We start from the raw sequence: 23,362 nt of genomic DNA, 5'->3' as shown, positions 1-23,362 counted from the left end.
GGCCCTGTGGGATGGGCATTGATGGAGCTGCATCAATGCTGGCTAGTCCTCACAAATTCCTGTTTAGTCTTCCCATCTTACCATTAACTCCCCCCAGATACTATCACTCGCCTATAAACGGTGGCCATATCACATCCCAAACTGTGCGTCTTTGGGATGAGAGAAGAAAGTAGGGCATCCAGGAGAAATGCATGCAGTCACATTGAGAACATGCAAACTCCACCCAGACACTAGTGGAGGTTACGATCAGATCTGTCTCCATCTGTGAATCAGCAGCTCCACAAGCTAACTCACCGGGGCAGGCAGCATCCCTGGAGAACATGAATAGGTGATGTTTCAGGTCAGGTCCCTTCTTCAGACTAAAGCATCACCTATCTATGCTGGAGTAACTCAGCAGAACAGGCAGCATCTCTGGATAGAAGGAATGAGTGACATTTCGGGTCGTGACCCTTCTTCAGACCCGAAATGTCACCCATTCCTCCTATCCAAAGGTGCTGCCTGTTCCGCTGAGTTACTCCAGCAAGTTTATCTTCGCCGTAAACCAACAATGCAGTTCCTTCCTACACATTCTCCAGAGGTGCTACCTGACCTGCTGTGTCATTCCAGCAATTTGTGTCTTTCGATGTTTCTACCTATCTACGCGATTCCTTTTACGTTCTTGCACCTCCATCAACCATCCTTCTCCCGTCCATCTAATTCTCCTGCCATCCACCTGGGGCAATGTACAGTGGCTAATTGACGCTCCTACTAGCACATCTTGGGGATGTGGGAGTGAAGCAGATCATCCAAAGAACATCCACACGGTCGCAAAGAGAACGCGCAAACTCCACACAGACAGCACCAGAGATCAGGATTGAACCCCAGGTCTCTGAAACTGGGGAAGCAAGGCTAACCACACCACTGTGCCATCCTTGGCTGTCTTCTTCAGTGTTGAAAGCTGAATGTGGAACTATTTCTTTGAATAACATATTTGGCCACCATTAAATGCCTCAGGTTATTTTTGTTCACTGAAGGTAATACATAATGGTTGTTATTTTAAGTACATGGAATTTGGACAATGTACTGTGGAAAGCAGTGTGGAATTAATTTGTGTACAACTTGTACCTGCAGTTCAAAGAACATGTATGCAAAGTCCTATTATTTACATTGAATACACTTTATAATATTTTCTTTTTACTGCAACTGTCAAATTTAATGTGCATTTATTTCAGATTTCACATATTCCACCAAAAAAAAACTTACTTTCAGCACAAAAGAGACTAAATTCCTTGCTTCAAAACTGATGTAAATTAATTAATAACATTTAATAAGGGAAAACAAATAGAAATGCAGATTCTGGAGTCTGAAATGCTGGAAGAACTCAGCTAGTCAAGCAGCATCCGTGGAGAGGGAAACGGATTAACCTTTCTGATTAGGGAACTTTTCAGAGAACCAAAATTGTCGAGAGGAGCTCTTGAATCAAGGCTTGGAAGGCTACAGACCAAGTGTCGGTCAATAGGTTTAGTGTAGCTGGGTAGTTGATAGTTGGCATGGATACTGTGGGCCGAAGGGCCAGTTTCTGTGGTGTATGCTTGTGACAACACAAAACGTTCTAGGAGCAGAATTGGGCCATTCGGGCCATCAAGTCTTCTTCCCCATTCAATCACAGCTGATCTATCCATCCCTCTCAACCCCATTCTCCTGCCTTCTCCCCATGTACACCCCATGCATTCCTGCAAAATTGCATAAAATAAACTATGAATACATTTCCTGTGACTCTCTTGAAGTGGTTTGGTTTGATTGTTGGCAAATGCCAGCTAAGACTCTGCCAATGAGTTTATCCTTGCCCCCTCAGACAGGCAACCACCCATCCTTCTCTGGACACAAGACGCTGGAGTAACTGCGGGACAAGCAGCATACCTGGATGACGTTTTGGGATGAGACCCTTCTTCAGACTAGTCAGGGAAAAGGGGAACGAGAGATATAGGCGATGATGTAGAGAGATGAAGCACAATGAATTAAAGATATGCATAAATGTAATGATGATAAAGGCAACAGGCCATTGTCAGCTTTCTGTTGGGTGAGAACGAGAAGACTCGACCCCATCCCTCTACCTGTGTCAACCTGTGGGCCGGGCAACGAGCGGACGTCCCGCCCCCGTTCCTCGCTCATTGGGCTGCGAGAGCGGAGGAAAACGCCCAGTGTTTTTCTCCAACTGAGAACAGCCCTGCGTTAACTCACATGACCGGCCGGCGGATTATTGACAGCAGGAAGCTGGAGTGAGGGGACGGGAAAAACTGCAGCCAGAGCAATGTTCCAGGAAGCTCCAAGGAGCCGGGCTGGGAAAGCGAGTGTGTCAGAGCAGCGGGCCGGGCGCTGGTAACGTGTGTGACAAGTCCAGGGACTGGTTGTATACAAGGCTCCCTGTGTAACGTGTGACTGGTTATATCCTGGGCTCCCTGTGTAACGAGTAACACGCCGGGGGAGGGGGAAGAGGCTGGTTTATACCCCCTGAGTAACGAGCCCAGGGCTGCCTGCATTCAGAGCTGCGTGTATAAAGTGTACCAAGCTGGTTATATGTAGGGCTGCGCGTGTAACGTTTAACAAGCCTAACAACTGGTTACATTCGGAACCTTCTTGTGTAACAAACCCAGGGCTGGTTGCACTCACAGCCCTGTGTGTAACGTGTGGCAAACCCAGTTGGTCATATGCAGGGCTGCTTGTGTAACATGCAGCGAGGCTGGTGACATTTAGAGCCCTCTGTCTGTGTAACAAGCTCAGGGCTGGTTGAATTCAGAAGCCAGTCTAAAGCGGTCGGCAAGGTGCAAAGGACATTACACAACTCCAGTACCAAAGAGCCGGTGTGTCACACCCCCCTGGACTCTCCTTGTTGCCGGGACCATGTCTGATGAGGTGCTCTCGCTGCCACTCTGCGCCCGCTTGTCCTACGCGTTGGGGCACTTTCTCAATGACTTGTGCGCGTCCATGTGGTTCACCTACCTGCTGGTTTACTACCACACGGTGCTGGCTATCAACAACTACAACGCGGGCATCCTGCTGCTGATCGGGCAGGTCGCCGACGGCTTCTGCACCCCTCTCATCGGCTATGAGTCCGACCGCACTCGGGGCTGCGGGAAGTACGGCAAGAGGAAGACGTGGCATCTTATTGGTGAGTCCATAATAACATGTTTGTGTTACTATTTGTCCTGCGAACGGAGAAGAAAAGGTCTCGACCCGAAACGTCGCCCATTCCTTCTCTCCAGAGATGTTGCCTGTCCCGCTGAGTTACTCCAGCTTTTTGTGTCTATCCTCGGGAGATATCAAAAAACTGGGCGCATGGATGGGTCGGGTTTAGAGGGATATGGACCAAACGCAGGTAGGTGGGACTAGTGGAGATGGGACATGTTGACCGGTGTGGGCAAGTTGGACCGAATGGCCTGTTTCCACGCTGTATCACTCTAAGTGGACATCGTCTCCAGCTCCCCTGGGTCCCCTCTGAGTCGTAGGGAATGAAAACATTGGCAATGTGTCTCAACGAGTCCTTCAAACCCATTGATGGAGATGTCAGAACTTGCCCGTTTTTAAGTTGAGGAATTGGGTGGAGAGTCGCTTACCAGTAATCGCACTTATTGAAGTGGCTGGAATGAATTGAGCAGTGAATGTTCAGATGTAGCCTGTGGATCATTAACAGATCTCAGAGATAAGGCTTCACATGGGTGTGGGAAGATGAATACCGGTGTAGAGTCAAAGATGGGAGAGGGAATGTTTGCTCCAAGGAAGAAAGTCTAAACAAGGCAGAGGGGTGGCTGTGAGTTTCAGAGATTAGTGTCTGGGGCAGTGGATGGTATGTTGGCCATGTACAAGGTGTGAGGAGTGGGATGTGATGATGGAGTGGGAAAGGACAAGGCTATAGAGGGATTTGAGTGAGCGTTTTGGTTATATACCTGGCCGCACAGTGGCACAGCTGGTAGAGCTGCTTCCTCAGTGCCACACACCCTGGTTCGATCCTGACCTTGGGTGCTCTTTGTATGGAGTTTGCAAGCTCTCCCTGTGACTGTGGGTTTCCTCCAGGTGCTCCGGTTTCCTCCCACATCCCAAAGACGTGGAGATTTGTAGGTCAATTGGCCTCTGTAAATTGCCCCAATTTACAGTGGATGCCCAATTCGGATAACAGAACTAGTAGGAATGGACAAACTCAAAAAGCTGGAATAACTCAGCGGGACAGGCAGCATCTCTGGAGAGAAGGAATGGGTGATGCTTAGGTCGAGCCCGAAGAAGGGTCTCGACCTGAAACGTCACACATTCCTTCTCTCCAGAGATGCTGCCTGCCCCACTGAGTTACACCAGCTTTTTGGCTATCTTTGGTTTAAACTAGCATCTGCAGTTCCTCCCTTCCTGCGCCAAAGTGCCTGTTTCCCTCCTGAATCCCCCTCAATTAATCAGTTCTGAGATTTGGGAGTTCCAGAGAATAAAGGATGAGTTCAGGCTGGAATTGTTTTTGTGCTAATTGAGATTGGGTTGTGACTAGCAGGATAATAGTGATAAAAGTTGTGATTTTGCTAATGAGTATATAAACTCCAATGAGAATATAAAGTGGAATGTAATTGGTGGCGTGGTGTGGCATGGAATGGGAGAGGAGAGAACAGAACAGAACGTGCTTGGTTCTGGGGACCAAAGGCGTTGTCTTTTCCAACGCTCAATGTCAAGGACATTGACTGTAGTTAGGCTGCCACTGGTGGAGAGCTTGAGAGTTGACTGGGAGGGGAATGGTAGTCGGCGCTGGTTATTGTCGGCGAACATGTACAAACTGAATCACTTTGTCAGGAAACATGTAGGTGAGGATCGGATGGTCAAGGATGGATCCATTGGGTGCTGTAGCCAAATGGAAGCTTTTAATCTTGTCCCTTAACCAGAAATACTTCAATTTGTTAAGTTGCCCCTCACAAATCAGTGTGGATGTCCACATGAAGTTTGCAGAGAATGGTGTGTGTTCTGAAGTATGGTCATAATCTTAAAGTAGGCAAAAACAGCAGCCAATTTGCCAACAATTACCTCCCTTCAGTGCTGTCAAAGCAACCAAATAATCTGTGTTCTTGACTAATATTGAGATCCAAGATACAACATCCTTTCCGCATCCACCCAGTTACGACAAAGCTGCAGAATGGGGTTGGGTATGGAGAAGGTTGCCCACTCCTTTGAGAATAACTGTGCTGTCCGTTCTTGGTTGAATGCCGTGGAATCTTTCATGGTCTTGGGTGCATTGGTTTAACATCTCATTTAGAAAAACAACACATCTTGATTGTGCAGTACAGAGGGAGCAATGCACAGGAATGTTAACCGTAGACTTCGGTGCTTGAGTCTCTAGAATGGGATAGATCAACAACCTAGTGAGATGGAGAGTGTTGCTGTTGTGTATTAGAGATGGACACAAAGATAGACACAAAGCTGGAGTAACCCAGCGGGTCAAACAGCATCTCTGGAGAAAAGGAATTGGTGGCGTTTCGGGTCGAGCTGTTTTGACCCGCTGAGTTACTCCAGCTTTTTGTGTCCCATCTTCAGTTTAAACCAGCATCTGCAGTTCCTTCCTACATATTAGAGATATACCACTAGCATAACTGGTGAAAGATGTCCTTTAAACTTTTAATTGCATACGTAAGATACAAGAACTTGAACCTTAAACTGTGTGCTGCCCATCGCCAGAAAGTCAGCAGTCTCAGCCAGGCATGTGGCCTTGAGTCCTAGGGTCTATGATCCCACTGTTCTGGGTCTGGTAAGGAGTTGTATCCTGTTTCTAAGATCTGTCTCCCTCCTGTTCATTCCGTTCTTCCCCAGAGAGGGACCACCACATTGGTATTTCCCCACTCCAGGTCTGACTCTCTTTCTTCATAATCGGATGCAAAAGTGTTACGCCAGCACCTTATGTCCTTTTGTGTAAACCAGTTCCTCATTTCCCTATCCTATTCCTGTGCTGTGGCATTCTAGCGTCTATGGTAAATGTTGAGACTCTATGCCTCCGAGTCAGAGGCTGTTATCGTGACCTTTTGCCGGACCTGCTTGTTGCCTTTCAGTGACATGGTGATGTATTACTGAGGCCTGAGTCTTGCCTTCTGACCAGAGATTTTCTGCCCTGCTTCCTTTTGGATCTTGCAGTGTGAAGAAAACCTGACTGTTTCACGACTATAGCAGTTTCTCGGGCAGTGGAATGTCTCAGATGCAGAATAAATTAAAATGACTTTAGCAGAGTTTCCCGGGTAGTCCGGCAGCATTGGACCAGAGGAGCTCCAAGACAACGTCCTTTCCACATCCACCCAGTTACTACACAACTGCAGAATGGGGTTGGTTATGGAGAAGGTTACGCACTCCTTTGCATTATCTAAAAAACTGGACTGAGATACCATGGTCCATATCCCTCCATTCCCTGCATATTCAAGTGCCTTTCCAAAATCTTCTTGAATGCCACTATCGTATCTCCTTCCATCACAACCCTTGGAACCAGGGTCTAGGCATCTACCACTCTGTGTGTTTAAATGAATAAATGTGTACATAAATATTTGCCCTGCACATCTTGAAACTTTCCCCCCCTCGGACCTTCATGCTATGCTTTTTGGACTTTCCACCCTGGACTATATTGAGAAAGTTCTGTTAAATTTAACTTTATGCTTGGCTTGATTCTTTTTTTAATTTGGTTCATTAGTCTACGTACTCTGTTCAAGAGTGCTGGCAAGTAGTTTTGCGACTTGTACAAGTTCCACTTACTACTTTGGCTTTAAACTATCAGGCAGAGTGAGGAGTCCTCGTGACTGAAAAGCAGAGAGGAATGAAACAGTGGGACTCTAGTAGGCTCCCCAGTGTCTGTGATTGGGGGGGGTGTGATATCTTGATCGTAACCTCAAAGGATAACTCTGAACTAGACAAAAGACTCCCAACAACCTGAAATGCACGCCAAGCTCGTCAACGATTACTGAGAAATGACTTCAGTCTTAAGTCGCTCGCATGAAACTGTTAAACAGGATGTAAAGTTAGCTTAAAAATAAAATAAGATGGGTTATTTCCCTGTACAGACACTGGGACAAACTTGTTCTCCAGAGATGCTGCTGAGTTGCTCCAGCACTCTGTGTCTACCTCTGAACACACTTGTCTTCGTCTCCATTCGAGATTGCCTGGACTCAGTGATACACACAGTATTTCTTTCTGAGCTGTTGCAAGTGTAATTTTAAAAATAATAATTTTCTATTTATAAGCAAAATTGTGACAAATAATGGTCTGTCTGAAGAAGGGTCTCGACCCGTAACGTCGCCCATTCCTTCTCTCCAGAGATGCTGCCCGCCCCGCTGAGTCACTCTAGCATTTTGTGTCTACCTAATAGTCTGTCAAAAATCCATGAATTGAGTTTTTGATGCTGACATCTTGATAACTTCCATTAGTGATTTATCAGAGTGATTATTTTTTGTAAACGCTCCAATCCTTGCAGCTTGGCAGGATTTAAAATGCCACCACCTTGCACAAGATTTTGTCGACATTTTGACTTGTGGCGATACAGTTATTTATACGCCAGCATGCACCACCGAGACCAACAAACACTTCAAACGACTGGTATGCAAATTGCATTTCTATTCTAGGCTTGGCCGTTTCATTCTGTTAAACTCTGCCGTTCCTTGACCACTGCCCAATATCCAACTTGAGCTGAATATCAAACCGCAGAGGCTGAAAATCTGAAACAAAAGCAGGAAATGCTGGAAATACTCCGAAGGTTGAAAGGGGGAATGCAATGACCTGAAACACCAACTCTGTTTCTCCTTCTGTGTGTGCTGTCTGGCTTTCTGAGTATTTCCTAATTTATTTTTTTTTAAATTCTGGTGGGTTTTTTGAGCCAACGTTAGCTGTTTAGTGGCTGCACAGTTGTGGGCAAAGAAAATACTTAGCAAAATGAATTGTCTGTAGGCTCTGTGTCGAGTGCTCTGAAAGCAAACAAGACTGCAGTAGGTGGTGAACACTGGCCAGTATCAATGTGGGTCACTGATGCTGGCTGCCTTTTTGAGGCAGCAACTCCTGTATATCATTTTTTTTTGTTTATTATATTGTTTACTAAGTACAATGTTTACATATTCTGTGGTGCTGCAAGTGAAGGGTCTGTCCCACTTTCACGACCTAATTCACGACCTCTGCCGAGTTTGCCCTTGACTCTTACTCGCAGCATGGGCGTAGGAGGCGTAGGTACTCGTGGCATCAAGTAGGTCGGGGCGTTTTTTCTAGCATGATGAAAAATGTCCACGAGTAAAAAAGGTCGTGAATTAGGTCGTGAGAATGGGACAGGTCCTTGAGAATTGCATTGTTCTGCCTGGGACATATTACAATAAAACACTCTTGACTCGTGATGTATCAAATCTGTGCAACCTTTAGGCATTGGGCTGGTAGACATGCAGTCTACTTTCTCAGTTCTGCTTTTTATAAATAGTATAATCTTACTGAATTACTCTCAGGCGTTTCTGCTTTGTAATGTTTGGCCGTACTAATTTCTCAGTCTGCTCTTTGCTCTTAAAATGGACGTAGAAGCAAAAGGATGATGGCAGAACTGGAAGAGGCCACCGGGAGAGATTGGCGGGAGATGTGCGTGGTTTCTGAAGAACGGATGGAATGAGCAAAAGTCAATGGTGGACAAGCTCGGCAGGTCAGGCAACATCTGTGGTGGGAATGGACGAACAACATCTCTGTCCAATCTGAAGAAGGGTCCCCAACCAAACGTGTCGTCTGTCTATTCCCTCCACCGATGCTGCCTGACCTGCTTGGTTCCTCCAGCACTTTGTTTTGCTCTAGATCCCAACATCTGCAGTTCTTTGTGTCTCAGTAGGTGGACTGAGTTGTGCCAACGGCCTGTTTTCCACATTGGAGTTACATTAGCATTGGAATCGGTGGAGAAATAATTGATCATTTATCTACGTTCCTCACAGTGCACGCAACTACTTTTAGGTCGTACGGTCCTATGTGATAGGAGCAGAATTAGGCCATTTGGCCCATCAAGTCTACCCTGCCATTCAATCATGACTGGTCTGTCTCCCTCCTAACCCCATTCTCCTGCCTTCTCCCCATAACCCCTGACACCCGTACTAATCAAGAATCCATCTGTCCCTGGCATAAAAATATCCATTGACTTCCACAGCCATTTGTGTCAAAGGATTCTATGGATTCACCACCCTCTGACTAAATAAATGTCTTCTCATCTTCTTCCTAAAGGAACATCCTTTAATTCTGTGGCTCAAACCTCTAGTCCTAGATTCTCCCACTAGTGGAAACGTCCTCTCCACATCCACTCTATCCAAGCCTTTATTTAATACGTTTCAATGAAGTCCCCCAATGTTTAAAAGAACTCCAGCAAGTACAGGCCCAGTACTGTCAAACGCTCATCATATGTTAACCCACTCATTTCTGAGATCATTCTTGTAAACCTCCTTTAGATTAGATTAGATTAGATTAGATTAGATTTGTTTATTGTCATTCAGACCTTTCGGTCTGAACGAAATTTCGTTTCCCTGCAGTCATACATATAATTTAAAAATGACAAAAACACACATTCAACACAAATTTAACATCCACCACAGTGAGTTCACCAAACACCTCCTCACTGTGGTGGAAGGCAAAATCTTAAAGTCTCAGTCTCTTCCCTCTTTGTTCTCCCTCTGCGCCAAGGCGACGGTTCAAACTGCCTTTGCCACAGCTCCGAGGCCGAGTCGGGTCTCCGCTGCCGCTGCCACGGTTCCGGGGCCGAGTCGTGTCTCCGTTGCCGCTGCTGCCGCCGCCGCCGCCGTCACAGCTCTGAGGCCGAGTCGGGTCTCCGCTGCCACTGCCTCTGCCACAGCTTCGGGGCCGAGTCGGGTCTCCGCTGCCGCTGCCACTGCCGCCGCCCCACACACATACACAACTTAATAAAACAAAATTAACTAAAACATGACAAGGAACAAAAAGAAAGAAAAAAAAGCAGACGGACCCTCTCCATAGCCAGCATATCCTTCCTCAAATATGGTGTCCAAAATTGCTCACAATGCTCCAAATGCGGCTTTCGAGCCTCAACATTACATCCCTGATTTTATATTCTAGCCCTCTTGAAATAAGTGCTTGCTTTTTTCTCCACTTCAAGGTGTTCCGAACAAGAGATCTTTATTTGATTATTATCCATAAAACTGAGCAACGGTTATCATGGGTCATAATGTGAACATTCCGTTTTCCATTTTACTACGTATTATAATCAATTATAATATAATTTATTATAATGAATCCCACACCACCCTAGCCACAATCTCGCTCCACCATCCGGAGAAAGATACAGGACATGACCACCAGGTCAAGAACAGCTTCTTTTCAACAACTAACAGATCTTTGGACGCTGCACAATGTTAACCTCAACTATGAACAATGTGGTGGCACAGCATGAAACTGGCCTTTTGACCCACCAGGTCCACATCGGCCACCTATCACCAGTTCACACTCGTTCTACATTATCCCACTTTCGCATCCACTCTATACACATTAGGTACAATTTACAGAGGCCACTTAACCTACAAACCCACACGTCTTTGGGAAACTGATGCGCCCTGAGGAAACCCACACTGTCACAGGGAGAAGGTGCAAACTCCACACCGACAGCAGCCGAGGTCCGGATCGAACCCGGGTCTACGGTGCTGTGAGGCAGAACTCTACCAGTTGCATCACTGTGCCGCTGTTGAGCTTATGGCACAGGTGATCTTTAAATACCTTGTATCCTCTGTATGTGTGTGTGCTATTTGATGTCTGTATCCTGTTCCTTTGTGAAAGCCTCAATTGTATGTGTTGTACAAAGTGAAGATTGGGTAAACAGCAATGGGGTCTTGTGATTGGGACAGTTTTTGTTTCCTTGTGCAGAGATAACCAGTTGCTGTGGATTGTTGGTCAACTCTGAAGTCTACATTGGAGTATTGGTCAATTGAAGTGCATGGCTGCCAATGATGATACGGGCGTGGCAGTATCTGTGATTTTAGTCCATAGGCGATTCCTTCATATTTAAATGTGGTGGGACTTTGACTGGATGCAAGTGAAGGAGATTCAGTCAGAGTTCCTGCTCTTTGGCAATTCTGACCTTCTCACAGGGCGGAAATGCTGACGTTCACATCAGAGGTTTGTGCGTAAAGCCAAAATTGAAATTTCACAGACTTTGGTGTTCTGGAGCCATTTCTGAGCAAAAAATGCAATCTTAAGTAGAGCGTGGCAGATCACCGGATAACTAAATGATACGGCTGCCTGTGGCAAATATCTCTTTTGTTCAAGACTTTGACAACATTTCACTGGAATCCCATTTGGTGGCAGCCATGGAGACTTGCACAAGTCAATTAAAACGTTTGAAGGCACCTTGTTTGAGTTGATTGAAAGAAACAGCATGGAAATGGGTCCTTCAGTCAACCAAGTCTACAACTACCATACTGATATCTCTATGATATCTCGCATGCATCCACTCCCTACACACTAGGTGAAAATTTACAGAGGCCATTTAACCTACAAACATACATGTCTTTAGGATGTGGAGGAAACTAACATAATCAAAGACGTGTCCCACCCTGGTCATTCATTCTCCCCACTCCTGTTGGGCAGAAGATACAGAAGCTTGAAAGTGCCACCAATGCCAAATTTAGGAACAGCTTCCCCTCTGTTATCAGGCTTCGGGAACATTTCTTCCATAAACTAGGGCACTGTCCGATTTACTTCAACCCCATTGTGAACATTGGACTTTGTCTATGGAGTTGTTGCGCTACAATGCTGAGAACTATATCTGTATTCTGTGTCTTCCTCATTGTTCTACCCACTGTACTCGAGTTTCGTTTGATTGTATTTATGCATAGTATTATGTAGAGTATAGCAAAGTAGTGTTCGCTGTACCTAGGTACTCGTGACTCGTCACAGGGAGAATGTGCAAATAGTTCCTGAGGTTGGGATTGAACCTGGATCTTTGGCACAGTGAGGCATCAGCTCTACTAGCTGCGTTTCTCTGTAGGTTTTATTTTTAAAAGAGAAAAATAGCTGGAAACATTAGGGATGTCAGAGCGAAATGGACAGTGAAAGAGTTAGAATTGATTTTTATTCGTTCTTGCTGAACTGAGTGCCTCTAGCAATTTCTATTTGTACTTCAGATTTCCAGCACCTGCATTTTATAGTTTTCTCTTGCCGTCCTTGTGACTAAGGATAGAAACTTGAGATTGCCAATGTAAACACACGTCCTTTAGAGCACAAACATTGTGCTGCATTCAACTGATATTCAAGCTGAGATAAAACAACTGGTGCATTTCTCAAACTTTTAAAATTGTTTTAGAAAACAAAGTGATAAGGAAGTGTGCATGCACCATGACCATCGGTGTTTGATGTTCAGAGATGCATCACGGAAACGGGCCCTTCGGCCCACCAAGCCGGCACACACCTATTCTATCCTACACACTACGGATAATTGAAAGAAGACAAACTTATTAACCTAAAAACCTGCTCGTCTTTAGGATGTTGGAGGAAACCGGAGCACCTGGTGCAGTCACGGGGAGAATGTACAAACTCCGTACAGAGAACACCTATAGTCAGGATCGAACCTGGCCTCTGGCGGTGTGAGCCAGCAACTCTACCGCCACGCCACTGTGCCACATATCCCGCCCTGCCGCAGTTCCTGAGGCAGATATTGAGCACCTGGAAGGCAATGCGCATATTAAAGCCAGACACGAAAATCTGCAGATGTTGGGATCTTGAGATAAAGAACCTCCCTGGTCTGTTGAGTTCTGCCAACAGTTTGTGTTTTACTGTGTATTATAACATATTAAAATGTGTTGGTCTCACTTCATTTAATTTGCTCTTAATGCAAATCCAGTGCCCTCCATAATGTTTGGGACAAAGACCCATCATTGATTTATTTGCTTCAGTACTCCACAATTTGAGATTTGTAATAGAAAAAAATCACATGTGGTTAAAGTGCACATTGTCAGATTTTATTAAAGGCCATTTTATACATTTTGGATTCACCATGTAGAAATTACAGCTTTGTTTAAACATAGTCCCCCCCATTTCAGGGCATTGTAATGTTTGGGACACATGGCTTCACAGGTATCTGTAATTGCTCAGGTGTGTTTAAATGCCTCCCTAATGCAGGTATAAGAGAGCTCTCAGAGCCAAGTCTTTCAATCACCTTTGGAAACCTTTATTGCTGTTTATCAACATGAGGACCAAAGTTGTGCCAATGAAAGTCAAAGAAGCCATTATGAGACTGAGAAACAAGAATAAAACTGTTAGAGACATCAGTCAAACCTTAGGCTTACCAAAATCAACTGTTTGGAACATCATTAAGAAGAAAGGGAGCACTGGTGAGCTTACTAATTGCAAAAGGACTGGCAGACCAAGGAAGACCTCCACAGCTGACAACAGAAGAATTCTCTCTGTAATAAAGAAAAATCCCCAAACACCTGTCCAACAGATCAGAAACACTCTTCAGGAGTCGGGTGTGGATTTGTCAATAACCACTGTCTACAGAAGACTTCATGAACAGAAATCCAGAGGCTACACTGCAAGATGCAAACCACTGATTAGCCGCAAAAATAGGATAGCCAAGTTGTAGTTTGCCAATAAGTACTTAAAAGAGCAACCACAGTTCTGGAAAAAGGTCTTGTGGACAGATGAGATGAAGATTAATTTATATCAGAGTGATGGCAAGAGCAAAGTATGGAGGAGAGAAGGAACTGCCCAAGATCCAAAGCATACCATCTCATCTGTGAAACATGGTGGTGGTGTTGGGGGTGTTATGGCCTGGGCAAGTATGGCTGCTGAAGGTACTGGCACATCGCCATTGATGATACAACTGCTGATGGTTGTAGCATAATGAATTCTGAAGTGTACAGACACATCCTATCTGCTAAAGTTCAAACAAATGACTCAAAACTCATTGGCCGGCGGTTCATTCTACAGCAAGACAATGATCCCAAACATATTGCTAAAGCAACAAAGGAGTTTTTCAAAGCTAAAAAATGCTCAATTCTTGAGTGGCCAAGTCAATCATCCGATCTGAACCCAATTGAGCATGCTTTTTATTTGCCGAAGAGAAAACTGAAGGGGTCTAGTCCCCAAGACAAGCATAAACTAAAAATGGCTGCAATACAGGCCTGGCAGAGCATCACCATGGAAGACACCCAGCAACTGGTGATGTCCATGAATCGCAGACTTCAAGCAGTCATTGCATGCAAAGGATATGCAACAAAATACAAATCATGACTACTTTCATTTACATGACATTGCTGTGTCCCAAACATTATGGTGCCCTGAAATGGGGCGACTATGTATAAACACTGCTGTAATTTCTACATGGTGAAAGCAAAATGTATAAACATTGCCTTTATTAAAATCTGACAATGTGCACTTTAACCACATGTAATTTTTTTCTATTACAAATCTCAAATTGTGAAGTACAGAGGCAAATAAATAAATGATGGGTCTTTGTCCCAAATATTATTGAGGTCACTGCAAGAGGAAGGGGTCAAAATCCAAACCATGTTCAAAGTACAAAAGGGACAAAAGTCAGTCAGAATCTGAAAAGAAAGCCCATTGTTAATACTTAGAATACGAACATTCTGTTCTGAAGTGTAGAAGTGTACACGATGTGCAAACAAACTCGTACTTTCCCGTTTCTGCTTTTTGTTAGCTGTGTCTTGGTGACATCAAGCACAGAGGTCACCATGATGCTGTGCATAAGTTTGGCTTTTCTTTAAAATAAAGCTGCCTCTTTATTTTTCACTTGTCTACCATACAACGTTACAAAACCATGATACTTTCTTCGAGGCAGTTGATATAACAAAAATTTGCACGGTGGGGGCAGCTGCTGGAGCTGCTGCCTCATGGCCCCAGTGACCCGGGGTCAATTCTGATCTTGGGTGATGTCTGTGTGGACTTTGCATGTTCTCCCTGTGACTGCATGGATTTCTTCCAAGCGCTCCGGTTTCATCCCACATCCCAAAGATACATGGGTTTGTAGGTTAATTGCCCTCTATAAATTGTCCCTGGTGTGCAGGGAGTGGAAAGGGCTTGACATAGAACAAGTGGGCTCGGTGGGTAGAAGGGCCTGTTTCCATGCTGTAGCTTTCAACCTTTAATCCTGGATGCTGGAGCTACTGCCTCACAGCGCCAGAGACCCAGGTTTGATCCCAACCTTGGGTGCTGTCTGTGTGGAGATTGCAGGTTCTCCCTGTGACTGCATGGGTTTCCTCCAAGTGCTCAGGCTTCCTTCCACATCTCAAGGATAGGCAGGTTTGTAGGTTAATTTGCTTCTGTGAAATTGCCCTTAGTCTTTAGGTAAGAGGATGCAAAGGTGGGATAACATAGAACACATATAAATGGGTGACTGACGGTAGGCATGGACTCGGTGGGTCGAAGAGCCAGTATCCACGCTGTATCTCTAAACTAAACTTTAAACAGATCAATTAAGTTCCTCTCTGCACACTTTTTTAAAATGTTGTTGCCATTGCACCCTTCAGTAAAAGGAAGGAAATTGGGGAAATTCCTGGAATGTTCAATGGCTTGCATCAGTATTTCTGTATTTCGAGTGAATCATCCATTAAAAGGAAGCAAAGGCAAAAACTTGAATGGTACCTTACGGTTCTAGAACCGTTTGCATAAGCTACAATGCTTAGGGAAATCCAGTGGCAAGAGAAAGATGAGCCTTGACCAAATACCTCACATGGGAGGGGATGAGAGCTTTGTTTTCAGTGGATTGATGCAACAGTCCATTAATAATTTTCATACCGTTGAATTTACCATTTGCACATCTTTGCCTCGAACACCCAGCACAACTATTCCTTTTCTGTACAGGTTTCAATTTCTTACTTTCTGACTCCTCTCTGCAAAATTGGTGACATCCTGTTTTTTTTTTTTATCATAGCGGACTCTTAGTGCAAAGTTAGGACTTTCTAACTTCTGAAGAAGGGTCTCGACCCGAAACGTCACCTGTTCCCTTTTCTCCAGAGATGCTGTCTGAGCCGCTGAGTTACTCCAGCTTTTTGTGCCTATCTTCAGATTAAACCAGCAATTGCATTTCTTTCCCACACAGGACTTTCTAGTGACGCCTAATTATATACACATTACTCAGTGCTACAAGGATGTCCCAAATAAACATCTGGTGTCAGACCCCACCCTACCGGTCCCTGGCACCAATCTCCCAAGGAACGACGCTGAATAGATTCAGGACTGGACATGGCCCCTGCTTGGCCAGCCTTCACAAATGGGGCAGCAGTCCAACCTCACGGTGTGCTTGTGGAGAGCAGCAAACAATGCAACACATCATTGAAGCATGCCCTCAACAAAGACTCAAAGGAGGACTTGTCACCCTTCATACAGCAGATCAAGAGGCAACTGCTTGGCTAAAGGACTTTGCATTCGCTAAATAAATAAATAGTGCTACAAAAATGTTTGGTTACGAAAAAGGGAATTTTTCCAGCTTTTAAGGCAGTTTTGCATGTCATAGATATCATTCAATTAATTTTTAGATGTAAATTTCAAGTGTGTTGGAAGGTTACCCTAAGATACTCTATTGCAGGTGTTGAAACTGTTAAGAACTGTGGAAGCTCAGTCAGAAAGGAAGACTTTGGGACTGTAACTTCCCAGTGGTCGGGCAGCGACTGTGAAGAGAAGCCAAAATAATACTTTAGGTAGATGATCCCTCTTTCCAATCCTGGCGAAAGATCAAAATAAGTACAGAGGATAGAATAAAAGGAAAATAAAATAAGAGAGGGCAGCCACGGTGGCGCAGCGGTAGAGTTGCTGCCTTACAGCGCTTGCAGCGTCGGAGACCCAGGTTCGATCCCGACTACGGGTGCTGTCTGTACGTAGTTTGCATGTTCCCCCCTGTGACCGCGTGTATTTTCTCTGAGATCTTCGTTTTCCTCCCACACTCCAAAGATGTCCAGGTATGTAGGGTAACTGGCTTGGTGTATGTGTAAACAATTGTCCCTAGTGCGTGCAGGATAGTGTTGATACGCGGGGATCGTTGGTCAGTGCGGGATCAGTGGGGCGAAGGGCTTGTGTCTCTAAAAAAAAAAATTTTTTTAAGATATCTGATGGGTCTGGAGGAATGAAAGGATATAGGGGTATGTGCAGGAAAGGCATAAACTTGTTGAATGGGACCTGCTCCTGCTGTTTCTTGTGGAGTTATCCTGAGAAAGAGATGCCACCGTTTGAGGTAATCGACCACAATACATTCCCCTATGTTCTGTACTTTATTTTCCTTTTTGCATACTTGTCATATACTTGTGTGTGGTATGATTTGCCTGGATAGCATGCAAAATAAAATTTACGTTGAGCAGTACAGCATAGGAACAAGCAGTTCAGACTTGGTGGGCCAATATGATCACTAATAATACACTAGATAGAAATGGCTCCCATTACAAGGTAAATGCAAAGCACATTTAATGACTATCTGTACTGATGTGCAGGAATTATTGATGGTCAGTCTCATTAAACTGCACCAATAAACAGTGGTGCTCTGACATTTCTTGATATTGCCTTAATGGTGCTGAAGAATGGTGATATATTTGTTTCCAGTATGAGGGTTGGGATCATCCTAGTATTTTACTTGCTTTCTTTATTACAAGATTCTGCTGGAGACTTTAGACTCTACAGATACAGTGTGGAAACGGGTCCTTCAGCCCGCTGAGTGCGTCGACTAGCGATCGCCCTGTACACCAGCACTACCCTACAAACTGGGGACAATTTTAGTGAAGCCAATTAACCTACAAACCTGTACGTCTTTGGACTGTGGGAGGAAACCGGAGCACCCAGAGAAAACCCACCGGGAGAAGGTACAGAACATACAAGCATCTGCAGTCAGGATCGAACCTGGTTATCTGGCGCTGTAATGCTGCAACTCAACCACTGTGCTGCCCCTTTTTTGAGAATCGTGAACTTGGCTAATCTGACAAACTCCGCTTGTCCTGAATGAAGAAAAGCGATGCAATTGAAATAAAATTTTGTTCTGCAAGACCTTTTGCAGTTCTGTGGAGTGCGTCATTACCTGATTAGCCGTGCACTTTGACCAAACCATAAGTAATTCCTGCTATTTTCCCTGGATGGATAAATCCCTGCACAAGACCAGTCTCTTCAAACGACAAAACTGTGAATTATTTTGTAACACGTCTCATGGGTTCAGCTCCAAGTCCACAGTAATTCCCTGCGGGGATCAATTTGCTAGGCGGTGGAATAGTGTTTCGATGACTTGTTAGATTGGATTATACTGTCCTGTCACACTATCAAAGGAAAAATCTTGGGAGAAAAATTGATTTTAGCGTTTTGTACCAAATGTCATCTTTGTCTTCAAAAGAAATCGCTAGAGAAAAAAAAAATGCTCTTTGGTCTTTAAGATCCTTAGGTGGCCCCCTTCTGGATTTGAACTGAGCTATAGGGCTAATAAATAGACAATTCTCCCCTCCCTGTCCCTTTTTTTTTGCATTCACTTGTACCCCCATTACCTAGCTTCCTCCTTTCACGACTGAAATGACCATTTACAGAGATGTAAATAGCGATTAAGCATCATGTCTACCATAGCATCATAGAAATAGGCCCTTCAGCGATTATCCTTTCCCTCCGCATATCATCTTTAAACTTTGCTCCTCTCACCTTAAAACTATGGCCTCTCGTATTAGAATTTTTTTCCTATCCTGTGTGGATGGAACAAGATTGGATACTCATGTTATATGACATGCTTCAATGTATTGAGTAAGTAGAAGCATATCTTGTGGCAATGATAGACACATATTCTGGAGAAACTCAGTGGGTCGGGCACCCTCTGGAGAAAAAGGATTATGACGTTTCTGATCGGGAGCCTCATTCAGACTGATATCTTTTCAGACTTTTTCTCCATAGATGCTGCCTGACCTGCTAGTTTACTCCAGCTCTTTGTGTTCTAACTCCTCATGTGTATCTCTTTACGACAGATGGCACAATGGGCTAAGTGTTCGGCTGGCAACCGGAAGGTAGCTGGTTCGAATCCCGCTTGGAGTGCATACTGTCGTCGTGTCCTTGGGCAAGACACTTCACCCACCTTTGCCTGTGTGTGTCCTTGGGCAAGACACTTCACCCATCTTTGCCTGTGTGTGTGAATGTAATTATGTGAAGCACTTTGGGGTCAATGCAAGTTGACTAAAAATGTGCTATATAAATAAAGACATTTTAATTTAATTTATCTTTGGTATAAAGCAGTATTTGCAGTTCTTTGTTTCCACATCTTGTAGCGACTTGGCAAAAGTCTTCTAGAAGTCCAAGCACATCCTCTCAACAGCATTACTTAGAAATATCCTTGTATTGGACCAATCTAGTATGATTCCCTGTGTTAAGCGTATTGTTTTTTAAATTACTTTTAATCTTTTCCTTGCTTTGACTCTCTTTTCTGGTCCTCTCCTTCCCTGCACTCCCGAAAATCATTAACCTTGTCTTGGTTTTACTTTCTTTTCCTTAAATACTACACCGGCTGAAGACTTGCCTCACCTGTAAACATTTTCTCCAATTAATAATTCGACAGAAAAATTCTAAAGTTGCAAATACCAAAGACTTGAGGGCATAGCTTTCAGATGAGTGCGACAAAGCATAAAGGAGATGAGTGGAGAACCTTTTAGTGGTGGGTGCTTGGAACGTGCTGCCTGGGCTGGTGGAGTGGCATTTAAGAGGCTTTTGGATAGGCACATGGATGTACAGGAAGTGGAGGGATAAAGATCATCTGCATGAAGAGATTAGTTTAACTGTCATCATGCATTGTGGGTTGAACATGACGCCAAGTTAAGCTAATCTCTGCTGCTTGCACATGACCCATATCCCTCCATTGCCTGTCCCTGTGCCATACCTTTATCTATGAGTGCCTCTCCAACAGTCTTGCTATCTGTAGTCATTGCCTGCGATTTCTAGTGTGCCTCTTATTTCCGCCTGCTGTAACTCTGTTATTGGCAAGGAAATGTATACATGGTGATGTGCTATGAGAAACTGTTCTCTAAACTACTTGATCAGCCTTGGATTAAAGCTGATTGGGCAATTTTTGAGTCACACACTCGCTATAGATTTGGCTGCTTTGTCAACAGAGGCTTCCTCATTTGCATTGCCCAGTTATACCCTTCTATTGCATTTCCTATTACACAGTCTTTCATCTTCTATCGCACTCCAGCCTTGCATCAGTCTCGTTATACAATTTTCGCTGTTTCGTTGTTCCGAGTATTTCCTGTGATCTCAACTCTCTGCCATGGCAGAGATTGTAGAGAGAAAACTCTAACCTTGTGATACTAACCTTAACTTTGGCTATGTCTCATCACCGGTTATATTATCTCCTGCTTCCCGGTACAAGTCTTTTTGCTAATCCCTGTTTCCCTTTCAATCCAAACCTTAATTGTATGGACCTTTCGAATCCTTTTTTATAATTGCCACTTCTTCTTTTTTTCAAAAGCTCCTCGAGACTGGAGATGCAAGGAACTGCAGATGCTGGAATCTTGTGTAGGAGTCAGTGCTGGAGTAACTTAGTGGGTAGGGCAGCATCTCTAGAGGACGTGGATAGGTATCCCTCAGACTTAAAGGTCGCCCATCCACGTCCTCCATCGATATTGCCTGATAGTGACTCCAGCACTGTGTTCTAACTCCTCATGTGTATCTCTTTGGCTGTGCTTTCAGCTATCTTTTGCTAGATCATCTTGATGTATTTTGTAACAAACGTACAGTATAAATGCTTGTTACTCTTTGTACAACAATGATAATAGTATCCTCTGGCGTCAAACAGCATGGAAACAGGCCCTTCAGCCCAACTTGCCCATGCCATATAACCATATAACCATATAACAATTACAGCACGGAAACAGGCCATCTCGGCCCTATAAGTCCGTGCCGAACAATTTTTTTCCCTTAGTCCCACCTGCCTGCACTCATACCATAACCCTCCATTCCCTTCTCATCCATATGCCTATCCAATTTATTCTTAAATTATACCAACGAACCTGCCGCCACCACTTCCACTGGAAGCTCATTCCACACCGCTACCACTCTCTGAGTAAAGAAGTTACCCCTCATGTTACCCCTAAACTTCTGTCCCTTAATTCTGAAGTCATGTCCTCTTGTTTGAATCTTCCCTATTCTCAAAGGGAAAAGCTTGATCACATCAACTCTGTCTATCCCTCTCATCATTTTAAAGACCTCTATCAAGTCCCCCCTTAACCTTCTGCGCTCCAGAGAATAAAGACCGAACAGAGAATTATTCAACCTATCTCTGTAACTTAGTTGTTGAACATGCCGACCAACGTGCCCTATCTACACTAGTCCCACCTGCCTGCATTTGGCCCATATCCCTCTAAACCTGTCCAATCCATGTATCAGTCTAAATGTTTCATAAACATTGGATAGTTTCTCAGTCCTGCCTAGAGAAGCATTGTACTGAACTGTGGAAGCTCAAAGTCAGAAAGGAAGCCCTTGGGACTCTGCAACTTCCCAGTGGTCAGTCAGCGACTGTGACGTGAAGCCAAAATAACACTTCAGGTAGATGATCCCTCATTCCAATCTGGGTGAAAGATCAAAATAAGTACACAGGATGGAAGGATAAAAGGAAAATAAAATAAGAGAGGGCAGCCACGGTGGCACAGCGGTAGAGTTGCTGCCTTACAGCACTTGCAGCGCTGGAGAACCAAGTTCAATCCCGACTACGGGTGCTGTCTGTACGTAGTTTGCATGTTCTCCCCGTGACAGCGCGAGTATTCTCTGAGATCTTTGTTTTTCTCCCACACTCCAAAGACGTCCAGGTATGTAGGTTAACTGGCTTGGTGTATGTGTAAACAATTGTCCCTAGTGCGTGCAGGATAGTGTTGATGCGCGGGGATCGTTGGTCGGTACGGGATCAATGGGCCGAAGGGCCTGTATTTCTAAAAAGATCTCTGATGGGTCTGGAGGAATGAAAGGATATAGGGTTATGTGCAGGAAAGGCATAAACTTGTTGAATGGGACCTGCTCCTGCTGTTTCGTGTGGTGTTATCCTGAGAAAGAGATGCCACCTTTTGAGGTAATCGACCACAATACATTCTCTATGTTCTGTACTCTCTTTGCCTTTATCGCATACTTGTCTTATACTTGTGTGTGGTATGATTTGCCTGGATAGCATGCAAAATAAAAATTTGCATTGTTCATGGAGCAGTACAGCATAGGAACAAGCCGTTCAGACCACAATGTCTTGTGGCGCTAAGATGTCAACATGAGCTCATCTACACTGCCAGCATGTGATCCATATTCCTCCATTCCTTCCACATCCATGGGCCTATTTAAAAAAAACTGGTAATGGCCACTATCTTTCACAAGTTACAGGAGTAGAATTGGGCCATTCGGCCCATCAAGTTCACTCTGCCACTCAATCATGGCTGATCTCTGCCTCCCAATCCCATTTTCCTGCCTTATCCCCTTAACCCTTGACACCTGTTCTAATCAAGAATTTGTCTATCTCTGCCTTAAAAATATCTAATGACTTGGTCTCCACAGCCCTCTGTGGCAATGAGATCCAAGATTAACTACCCTCTGACTAAAGAAGTTCCTCCTCACCACCTTTCTAAAAGAGCGCCCTTTAATTCTGAGGCTATGACCGATGGTCCTAGCTGTCTATCTGGTCGTATATGCCTTCACCACTACCCCTGGCAGTATGCTCCATGCACCCACCACCCTCTGTAAAACAAAACTTGTCCTGCACATTTTAGTTTAGTTCAGAGATATAGACAGGCCTTTCGACCTACTGAGCCCGCATTGACCAGCAATCCCCAGGCACTTACACTATCCTACATGCACTAGGGACAATTTACTATAATACCAAAGTCGATTAGCCAACAAACCTGTACGTCTTTGGAGCGCGGGGGGAACCTTGAGCACCCGGAGAAAGCCCACGCAGGTCACGGGGAGAATGTGTAAATTCCATACAGACAAGTACCCGCAGTCAGGATCGAACCCGGGCCTCTGGTGATATAAGGCAGCAACCCTACTGCTGCACCATCATGCCGCCCCCAACACATCTCTGTTAAACTTTGCCCCTCTCGCCTCAAAGCTATAATCCTTATCTCCTGCACCACCATGGTGGACCAATATGATCACCAATAATACACTAGATAAAAATGGCTCCCATCACAAGGTAAATGCAACCGCACATTTAATGACTATCTGTACTGATGTGCAGGAATTATTGATGGTCAGTCTCATTAAACTGCACCAATAAATAATGGTGCTCTGACATTTGATATTGCCTTCATGGTGCTGAAGAATGATGATATACAGTGCCCTCCATAATGTTTGGGACAAAGACTAATCATTTATTTATTTGCCTCTACTCCACAATTTGAGATTTGTAATAGGAAAA

General features: G+C 44.5%; 1 protein-coding gene across 2 annotated transcripts in view; it reads left to right on the top strand.

Annotated features, from left to right (window-relative positions):
- The first annotated feature begins 2,221 nt into the window (after nucleotides 1-2,221).
- mfsd12 (major facilitator superfamily domain containing 12) overlaps nucleotides 2,222-23,362 on the top strand; it is a 51,653-nt gene continuing 30,512 nt past the window's right edge. For both annotated transcript variants that reach the window (XM_033046929.1, XM_033046931.1), the window contains exon 1: nucleotides 2,222-3,148. In XM_033046929.1, the coding sequence (XP_032902820.1) occupies nucleotides 2,881-3,148 (268 nt within the window). In that variant the 5' untranslated portion in view covers nucleotides 2,222-2,880. The remainder of the gene's footprint in view (nucleotides 3,149-23,362) is intronic.

This window comes from Amblyraja radiata, chromosome 29, assembly GCF_010909765.2.
Source record: "Amblyraja radiata isolate CabotCenter1 chromosome 29, sAmbRad1.1.pri, whole genome shotgun sequence".
Taxonomy (NCBI): domain Eukaryota; kingdom Metazoa; phylum Chordata; class Chondrichthyes; order Rajiformes; family Rajidae; genus Amblyraja; species Amblyraja radiata.
This window is presented reverse-complemented; position numbering and strand designations above follow the sequence as displayed.